The 10,758-nt window shown below is 46.9% G+C and overlaps 1 protein-coding gene across 1 annotated transcript in view; it reads left to right on the top strand.

The window, feature by feature from the left end:
- The first annotated feature begins 5,070 nt into the window (after positions 1-5,070).
- LOC110502926 (pseudokinase FAM20A) overlaps positions 5,071-10,758 on the top strand; it is a 21,073-nt gene continuing 15,385 nt past the window's right edge. Inside the window, exons 1-3 of the mRNA XM_021581275.3 lie at positions 5,071-6,408; positions 8,644-8,837; positions 9,025-9,075. Of these exons, the coding sequence (XP_021436950.2) occupies positions 6,014-6,408; positions 8,644-8,837; positions 9,025-9,075 (640 nt within the window). The 5' untranslated portion in view covers positions 5,071-6,013. The remainder of the gene's footprint in view (positions 6,409-8,643; positions 8,838-9,024; positions 9,076-10,758) is intronic.

The raw sequence follows: 10,758 nt of genomic DNA, 5'->3' as shown, positions 1-10,758 counted from the left end.
GATCCCACTGGATTCTCCAATTACATTGAATGAATTACAGCACAAAATACAAACCCATGAAATTCTCCCCAATCCACAAAAGTGGAAACAAATTTGACCCCAATAACTACAGTGGGATATGCGTCAACAGCAACGTTGGGAAAATCTTCTGCGTTATCATTAACAGCAGACTAGTTCATTTCCTCAGAGAAAATAATGCAATGAGCAAATGTCCAATTGGCTTTTTACCACAGGTAACTTCTCATGCTTTGTTGATTTAAAAAAATATTTTGATTCAATTCAGCATGAGGGTCTGCTATTCAAATTGATGGAAAGTGGTGTTCGGGGATAAACATACGACATTATAAAATCCTTGTACACAATTGGCCAAAAACACACATTTCTTTCCACATGGCCGTGGGGTAAGACAGGGATGCAGCTTAAGCCCCACGCTCTTCAACATAATTGGCGAGGGCACTGGAACAGTCTGCAGCACCAGGCCTCACCCTAATAGAATCTGAAGTCAAATGTCTACTGTTTGCTGATGATCTGGTGCTTCTGTCACCAACCAAGGAGGACCTACAGCAGCAACCTAGATCTTCTGCACAGACTCTGCCAGACCAGTTGCCAGGACCACAAATACAAACTCCATCTAGACATCGTTAATCTAGAGCACACAAAAAAGAGAGACAAGGCAAGAAGGGCCTGTCACGGCTTTCTTCCTGGGAATGTGAGGCGGACCAAAACGTAGCGTGGTTATAGTTCATGGTTTTTTAATAAGAAAACTCAAACATGAACAAACGACAAAACAATAAACGTGAAAACCGTAACAGTCCTAACTGGTGCATAAAACACAAAGACAGGAAACAATCACCCACAAAATACCCAAAGAATATGGCTGCCTAAATATGGTTCCCAATCAGAGACAACGATAAACACCTGCCTCTGATTGAGAACCACTCTAGGCAACCATAGACTTACCTAGACAACTAAACTGAACACAACCCCATAAATCTACAAAAAACCCTAGACAAGACAAAACACATAAATCACCCATATCACACCCTGGCCTAACCAAAATAATAAAGAAAACAAAGATAACTAAGGCCAGGGCGTGACAAGGCCTTCTATTTTATTTATTATTTATTTCACCTTTATTTAACCAGGTAGGCTAGTTGAGAACAAGTTCTCATTTACAACTGCTACCTGGCCAAGATAAAGCATAGCAGTGTGAACAGACAACAACACAGAGTTACACATGGAGTAAACAATAAACAAGTCAATAACACAGTAGAAACATTGTGTGCAAAAGGCATGAGGAGGTAGGCAATACATAGGCCATAGGAGCGAATAATTACAATTTAGCAGATGCCATCAAAAGGAACATAAAATTCAACATACCATTTAGGATCTGGCAAAAAATACTTGAATCAGTTACAGAACCCATTACCCATAATGGTTGTGCACTCTGGGGTCCGCTCACCAACCAAGAATTCACAAAATAGGACAAACACCGAATAGAGACTATGCATGCAGAATTCTGCAAAAAATCCTTTGTGTACAACGTGAAACACCAAATAATGCATGCAAAATCCAGAAAAGACCCATTCAATTCTACAACCACCTCAAAGGAAGTGATTCCCAAACCTTCCATAACAAAGCCATCACCAATAAAGAGATGAACCTGAAGAAGAGTCCCTAAGCAAGCTGGTCCTGGTGCTCTGTTCACAAACAAACCCCACAGAGCCCCAGCACAGCAACACAATTAGACCAAATCACAAGAAAACTAAAAAAGAATGACTTGACACATTGGAAAGAATGAACATAAAAACAGAGCAAACTAGAATGCTATTTGGCCCTAAACAGAGAGTACACAGTTGCAGAATACCTGACCACTGTGACTGACTTTAAATTAAGGAAAGCTTTGACTATGTACAGACAGTGAGCATAGCCTTGCTAATGAGAAAGGCCGACGTGGGCAGACCAGGCTCTCAAGAGAAGACAGGCTATGTAAACACTGACAACAAAATGAGGTGGAAACTGAGCTGCACTTCCTAACCTCCTGCCAAATGTATGACAATATTAGAGACACTTATTTCCTTCAGATTGCACAGATCCACAAAGAATTTGAAACTAACCCAATTTTGATAAACTCCCATATCTACTGGGTGAAATACCACAGTGTGCCATCACAGCAGCAAGATTTGAGACCTGTTGCCACAAGAAAAGGGCAACCAGTAAAGAACAAACACCATTGTAAATACAACCTATATTTACGTGTATTTATTTTACCTTTTGTACTTAAACTATTTGCACATCATTACAACACTATATAGACATAATATGACATTTGAAATGTCTTTATTATTTTGGCACTTTTGTGAGTGTAATGTTTACTGCTAACTTTTGTTTATTATCTACTTCACTTGCTTTGGCAATGTTAACATATGTTCCCATGCCAATAAAGCCCTTAAATTGATATTGATATTAGAGAGAGAGAGAGAGAGAGAGAGAGAGAGAGAGAGAGAGAGAGAGAGAGAGAGAGAGAGAGAAAGAGAGAAAGAAAGAAAGAGAGGAAACACCCCAGAGAATGAGTTGGAGACGTCATAGCGTAGCTTTGCCAGAGTTCCTCACACACCCAAACACACGACTGATGTTTCTAAAATACCACGGTAACAACAGTCTGGGAAATACCCTCTGAGTTTCTTGCTGCTAAAATAATTAGAATAACAAATGCAGTCTACTGTGACTTTTAGTAGTGCCATTGAAGGACCTTCTCACTGAAACAGTAGAAGAAAGGCAGAGTGCCCGTCTGTAAACACTGCCTGACTGTGCATGTGTGTTACTTGTTCTAGCTCTCTTTTACCATTCCCTCGCTGTCTCCCTCTCTCCTTCTCTCCCTCTGGCAAGTGTGACGGAGCAGGGCAGGTGTGTGTGTGTGTGTGTGTGTGTGTGTGTGTGTGTGTGTGTGTGTGTGTGTGTGTGTGTGTGTGTGTGTGTGTGTGTGTGTGTGTGTGTGTGTGTGTGTGTGTGTGTGTGTGTGTGTGTGTGTGTGTGTGTGTGTGTGCATGGGAAGTGGGACGGGAAGGAAAGTGCTGTTGTAACAGCGCCTTGGAGCTGAACAGAGCGGAGCGGAGACAAAAGTAAGGATCAGTGTAGAAGAGAGGAAGAGAGAGGGATCAGTGTAGAGGAGAGGAAGAGAGAGGGATCAGTGTAGAGGAGAGGAAGAGAGAGGGATCAGTGTAGAGGAGAGGAAGAGAGAGGGATCAGTGTAGAGGAGAGGAAGAGAGAGGGATCAGTGTAGAGGAGAGGAAGAGAGGGATCAGTGTAGAGGAGAGGAAGAGAGAGGGATGAGTGTAGAGGAGAGGAAGAGAGAGTGATCAGTGTAGAGGAGAGGAAGAGAGAGGGATCCGTGTAGAGGAGAGGAAAAGAGAGGGATCAGTGTAGAGGAGAGGAAGAGAGGGATCAGTGTAGAGGAGAGGAAGAGAGAGGGATCCGTGTAGAGGAGAGGAAGAGAGAGGGATCAGTGTAGAGGAGAGGAAGAGAGAGGGATCAGTGTAGAGGAGAGGAAGAGAGAGGGATCAGTGTAGAGGAGAGGAAGAGAGAGGGATCAGTGTAGAGGAGAGGAAGAGAGGGATCAGTGTAGAGGAGAGGAAGAGAGAGGGATGAGTGTAGAGGAGAGGAAGAGAGAGTGATCAGTGTAGAGGAGAGGAAGAGAGAGGGATCCGTGTAGAGGAGAGGAAAAGAGAGGGATCAGTGTAGAGGAGAGGAAGAGAGAGGGATCAGTGTAGAGGAGAGGAAGAGAGAGGGATCCGTGTAGAGGAGAGGAAAAGAGAGGGATCAGTGTAGAGGAGAGGAAGAGAGAGGGATCAGTGTAGAGGAGAGGAAGAGAGAGGGATCAGTGTAGAGGAGAGGAAGAGAGAGGGATCAGTGTAGAGGAGAGGAAGAGAGAGGGATCAGTGTAGAGGAGAGGAAGATATAGAGTAAAGAGGAGATGATAGAGTTAATCTGATTGAGAAAAAGGTGAGAGATTGCAGGAGATGGGTGGAGAATAATAAAATGGAGGAGGTGGAAGGAAGTGAAAAGGGGGAGGAGGGGAGAAAGAAGTAGAGAGAATGGAGGAGAGCAGAGAGGTGGAGAGGAGAGAATGCAGGAGGAGAGAGGTGGAGAGAAGAGAGAATGGAGGAGAGGAAAGAGATGAGGAGAGAGATGGAGGAGAAGAAAGAAAAAGAGAGGGTGTTAAGAGGTTGTTAAGGGGGTGTTAAGAGGTTGTTGAGGGGGTGTGAAGAGGTTGTTGAGAGGCTGTTGAGAGGGTGTGAACAGGTTGTTGAGGGGCTGTTGAGAAGGTGTGAAGAGGTTGTTGAGGGGTGGTGAGAGGTTCTTGGGGGGGGGGGGTGTTGAGAGGTTGTTGAGGGGGTGTTGAGAGGTTGTTGAGGGGTGTTAAGGGGCTGTTGAGAGGTTGTTGAGGGGGTGTTGAGGGGCTGTTGAGAGGTTGTTGAGGGGGTGTTGAGAGGTTGTTGGGAGGGTGTTGAGAGGTTGTTGAGAGGGAGTGTTGAGAGGTTGTTGAGAGGGTGTTGAGGGGGTATTGGGTGGGTGTTGAGAGGTTGTTTGGGCGGTGTTGAGGGGATGTTGAGAGGGTGTTGATGGGGTGTTGGGGGGGTGTGAAGAGGTTGTTGAGGGGGTGTTGAGGGGTGTTAAGGGGCTGTTGAGAGGTTGTTGGGGGGGTGTTAAGGGGCTGTTGAGAGGTTGTTGAGAGGGTGTTGAGAGGTTGTTGGGAGGGTGTTGAGAGGTTGTTGAGGGCATGTTGAGAGGTTGTTGAGGGTGTGTTGAGGTGGTATTGGGGGGGGTGTTGAGGGGGTATTGAGAGGGTGTTGAGGGGGTGTTGAGGTGGGGTTGAGAGGGTGTTGAGAGGTTGTTGAGGGGTTGTTGAGAGAGTGTTAAGAGGGTGTTGAGAGGATGCTGAGACAGTTTTAAGGGGGTGTTGAAGGGTGGTTGAGGGGGTGTTGAGAGGGTGTTGAGGGGGTGTTAAGAGGTTGTTGAAAGGGTTTGTTTTCACACCTGACACTCCTCTCCCCTGTAACTATTCTCCAGGTCGTTGCTGTAAATGAGAACGTGTTCTCAGTCAACTTACCTGGTAAAATAACGGATACATTAAAAAATAAATAAAAACAGAGGAGAGGAGAACAGAAGACATGACCAGAAACAAGGCAATTACAATGAGAAGGATTACCTAGCACACACACCACACACATACACACCACACATACACCACACACACATACACACTACACATACACCACACACACATACACACTACACATACACCACACACACACACACACTACACATACACCACACACACACACACCACACATACACCACACACACATACAAAGAGACCAACTCAGACACATGCACAAACACTTGTAAATCTGTTGACAGAAACACACCAAACACAAACACGCACTCAGATTTCTTTGCTCAGAGAACACTGTTCGCCAGAGCCAGTTCCAGATCAAGAGGAATGTGTTCAGGAGGACGAAAGGCAGCCAGGATATTCACACACATACACACACACTGGACTTAGACCTGCAACCTCCCACTTACAGCGTGCAACAAATACACACACATCATCAGAGCAAGACCAGGAAGACAGAAGTTAACTGAACTGCACTCTACATACTGCTTTGACAAGAGGTGGACACACACTCTCTTAACAAAGCCAAGTGGACCTCTGCTTGGAGCCACATTGCAACTTATCACTTGGTGTGAGCAACACAGTCTCTCATCTGGTCTGAGCCAGAACAAGCACCTGGAACCTGGGACATTGACTGTGTCCAACACGTTTGGGGCTTTGACCGCCTTCATCCAGGAAGATTACAGATTACAGATAGAGACCCGGATCTGACCTTTGTCTCTCCCCTCCATCATTCTCTCTGGTCTCTCTCTGTCTCTCCCCTCCATCTCCCTGTATTTCTCTGTCTCTCCCCTCCATCTCTCTCTCTCTGTCTCCTCACTCTTTCATCCTCCTAGTATGATGATGAGAAGAGATCGTCTGCTCCTGGCTGTGACCCTCACAGCCATTTTCACCGCTGACCTCTACTTCGTCCTGCTCCCCAAGCTCCGCCAAAGACAACCAGGACCAGGGAATGGAGCCTGCCTCTGTCCCTCCTCCAGGGGGACTAACTTCACCCTTGCTGGGTACAGTGGCCTCACTATCCCCTGGTTCTCCAACATCACCTCCATAGACCTCCAGGGTAAGGGGGTCGGAGCTACGGACGACCCCACAGATTGGGGCTCGAAGCTGGGGAGGCTGTTTGCTCACCCCCTGTATAACATTCAGACACCGGAGCTGGGGCTGGAAGAGAGGCTGATGCAGTCTGAAGAGCTAATGGAGTATTACAGGAGGAAGGTCTCACGCTGGGAAAGGTGAGTACAGTACACAGAGACCAGAGTTTAGACCTTTCTCAATGTTTTATGGTTCTGATTTAGTTTGGTGGGACTAGACATTTTCCCTACTGTGGCTTGGCTGTGGTGGAGGGGTAGGGTCACTGACACGACGGCTGTGGATCCTTGACACATGCAGAGACACACACACGCACAGGCACGTCAATAACTCAACACTTTTTCTCTTCGGCAATTTTCCCATAAAGACTAATCCTATAAACTGTCTCTAAAGTCGATGTCATAAGCAGCATTTAATGGAGGGCTGGTAGCAACACTCACATGTCATTGAGAGCCTATGTCTGGATCTCCCTGTGCTAGGCAAACAAGACCCTGAAACCCGATCAAACCCTTTAAACCAGTAAGAGCTGAACAGACTATAGCTGTCTTCGCTCCTGTTTAACCCTGTCAATCACAGGGCATTCCTCTCAGAGAAATCCTGTTTGGGCTCCAATGGTGGAAAAACACAAGAAATATGAAGAGAGAAGATTTCTCTCCCCTTAGCTGTGTTTTAAATATGCACATAACAATGGTTACTCTTGGGCTTAGTGGGAGTGTCTTGTAGCAGCTTGTTAACAGAAGAGAAATGCACTTAGTGAGAGGATGGATGGTTTTTAGGGGGACTTCTGGGGACAGTTTGGACTGTTTCATCTGGACGCTGAAAATAGGCAGTTATAGTATACTGTAGACCTTCCAGGTCAACCACTACGGTTATGGTGCATGTGTGTGGCATACATTATCATAGTCTGAATCAAGAGCACTGAAAGAGGAGGGCGATGTGGTTGTGCAGCTAGCTGCTTGCTCCCTGGTCTGTGGGTTTGTGGTATTTGGTTGTGGTCTGTGGTCAGCCTTCCTGATTACACAGACATGTCACTGTGGGCCAGTTGGGTCAGGAATACTCTGAATGAATACACTTGCTTTGACGACCCCTCCTATCATCTGACCACAACAGCTGATGATCCTTAAACACAGTGAAACAACCAACCCTCCCACTCACCGCAGTCAAAACTGGCACAACAGTGCAACAATGCAACATGCTTCCCCAGCCTCCTCAATGGTCTGAATGTTTGCTTTGGATCAGGAGTGATTCCTGCCCATACCGTTTCTGTGGAGATATGTATACAGAAGTGTCAGGAGAGGAGGAGAGGAAGGAAGGGAGATTCCTAAGGGAGGGCGAACAGCTTGGAAGCTCCGACAGGGAGTCAGAGAGTCCAAGAGGGAGGTGGTGTGTAGACTTTGCCACTACAAATGTTTTCCTCAGAGAATACTCTGCATTTCTCTTTGACTGTTCTCCTCTCAGTCTGTTCTCCTCTCAGTCTGTTCTCCCTCTCAGTCTGTTGTCCTCTCAATCTGTTCTCCTCTCAGCCTGTTCTCCCTCTCAGTCCGTTCTCCTCTCAGTCTGTTCTCCCTCTCAGTCTGTTCTCCTCTCAGTCTGTTCTCCTCTCAGTCTGTTCTCCCTCTCAGTCTGTTCTCCTCTCAGTCTGTTCTCCTCTCAGTCTGTTCTCCCTCTCAGTCTGTTCTCCTCTCAGTCTGTTCTCCTCTCAGTCTGTTCTCCTCTCAGTCTGTTCTCCTCTCAGTCTGTTCTCCTCTCAGTCTGTTCTCCTCTCAGTCTGTTCTCCTCAGTCTGTTCTCCTCTCAGTCTGTTCTCCCTCTCAGTCTGTTCTCCTCTCAATCTGTTCTCCTCTCAGTCTGTTCTCCTCTCAGTCTGTTCTCCTCAGTCTGTTCTCCTCTCAGTCTGTTCTCCCTCTCAGTCTGTTCTCCTCTCAATCTGTTCTCCTCTCAGTCTGTTCTCCTCTCAGTCTGTTCTCCTCTCAGTCTGTTCTCCTCTCAGTCTGTTCTCCCTCTCAGTCTGTTCTCCTCTCAGTCTGTTCTCCTCTCAGTCTGTTCTCCTCTCAGTCTGTTCTCCTCTGTGGAAATATGCTAGTTTGGATGATTGTTGGTCCTGTGAAGCAACAGTTGCCCTGACCGTGGGAGTTGGATTTTTAAAGGTGCTTTCAATAAAGTTTGATTTGATTTGATACTGTATGAGTTTCACAGTGCGTATCGCAGGTTTTCAAGGACAACTTGTTTGGCGTACCCTAACCATGACCTCGTTTTGACCACCTCTCTTTCCCCCTCAGGCATACAATATGATGTTGTACAGCAAGGGCAAGGCTATGCATAACCCTAACCCCACTCCCACGCTTTCCCTCTCTCTCTCCCCCAACCTCTTTCCCTTAGGCATATGAAGCTGTACAGTGAGGCTGCAGCAGCCCTCAACGTGACAATGCTGGAACACCAGGTGACCTTTGACCCTGAGGCCAGCTGGCTGAAGTTCCACCTTGGCATCAACCGCTATGCCCTGTACGCCCGTGATGACCCCGCCATTACCCGCCTGCTGCAAGACATGCAGGCCACCACTGTCATCAGCGCAGGTAGGACCTGTCTTATGGGAGTTATAACCATTCATATAAGTGGTATTCATATGAGTGTTATAACAATTCATAAGAGCATTAAAGTCACCGTCAACAGTGCATGTAGGTGCTATAGGACCTTGTGCTTTAATAATTAACCATTTACATAATTGTTATAGGTATTCATTGCAGAAATGTCTTTATGCAGATTACACTCAAGATGAAAAGGCCCTCAAAGGAGCATGTGACTGTACCCAAGGTAAGGTCCTGTCATGTCAACATACCTGCACTGTTCTGTGTCTGCATGATTTGTGTGTTTTGTGTTCGAACATACATTCCTTTTAAAACGTGTTCTATTATGCTTTGGCATGTCAATGGTTGTTTTGAGGAGAACAGGGAGAGAAATGAGAGGAAAGAGAATCAGTTGACACAGTCCTCTTCATGACTGGTTCTTTTGTAGTTTCTTTCTCCCTGTTATATCCTTCGGTGCTCAGTCGTGCTATCAGAGCCGAACACCCTGTTGCACCACTGACAAGACTTTGGTTTTCATCCAAGGCCCATAAAGTAGCATCTCCAGAACTTCATAAGTCACATCCCTGGAGGCAGAGAGCAGAGACAGACTCATTTAGGTCAAAGGCAGAGTGTTCTTTAAAAAGCTTTATCTCAGAGAGTAGGAGTGTGGTGATGCCACAGCAGACAGACAGACAGACAGACAGACAGACAGACAGACAGACAGACAGACAGACAGACAGACAGACAGACAGACACACCAATCTCGCCTAACAGCGACCGGCTGCATTCTAAGATTTGTAGCTCCTTCAACCACACTCCCTGAAAACACACTGGTGGCTCCAACCTCAGCAACAACACACACACACACTGGTGGCTCCAACCTCAGTAACAACACACACACACTGGTGGCTCCAACCTCATCAACAACACACACACACTGGTGGCTCCAACCTCAGCAACAACACACACACACTGGTGGCTCCAACCTCATCAACAACACACACACACTGGTGGCTCCAACCTCATCAACAACACACACACACTGGTGGCTCCAACCTCATCAACAACACACACACACTGGTGGCTCCAACCTCATCAACAACACACACACACTGGTGGCTCCAACCTCATCAACAACACACACACACTGGTGGCTCCAACCTCAGTAACAACACACACACACTGGTGGCTCCAACCTCAGCAACAACACACACACACTGGTGGCTCCAACCTCAGCAACAACACACACACACTGGTGGCTCCAACCTCATCAACAACACACACACACTGGTGGCTCCAACCTCATCAACAACACACACACACTGGTGGCTCCAACCTCAGTAACAACACACACACACTGGTGGCTCCAACCTCAGCAACAACACACACACACTGGTGGCTCCAACCTCAGCAACAACACACACACACTGGTGGCTCCAACCTCAGCAACAACACACACACACTGGTGGCTCCAACCTCAGTAACAACACACACACACTGGTGGCTCCAACCTCAGCAACAACACACACACACTGGTGGCTCCAACCTCATCAACAACACACACACACTGGTGGCTCCAACCTCAGCAACAACACACACACACTGGTGGCTCCAACCTCAGTAACAACACACACACACTGGTGGCTCCAACCTCAGCAACAACACACACACACTGGTGGCTCCAACCTCAGCAACAACACACACACACACTGGTGGCTCCAACCTCATCAACAACACACACACACTGGTGGCTCCAACCTCATCAACAACACACACACACTGGTGGCTCCAACCTCAGCAACAACACACACAAATCCTCTGTTCCTCCGTCCTACTTTTATTCGTACATGGCTTTTTCAACCAATTCTTCTTGAACGGCTGAAAAGCAACAGTGTGCCCTTTGCTCTTCAAAGCTTGTTTGTGTCTGTTT

Source organism: Oncorhynchus mykiss, chromosome 23, assembly GCF_057628025.1.
Source record: "Oncorhynchus mykiss isolate SJ-2025 chromosome 23, ASM5762802v1, whole genome shotgun sequence".
NCBI lineage: Eukaryota > Metazoa > Chordata > Actinopteri > Salmoniformes > Salmonidae > Oncorhynchus > Oncorhynchus mykiss.
Note: the sequence above shows the minus strand (reverse complement) of the source record. Positions and strands in the feature narration are given on the sequence as shown.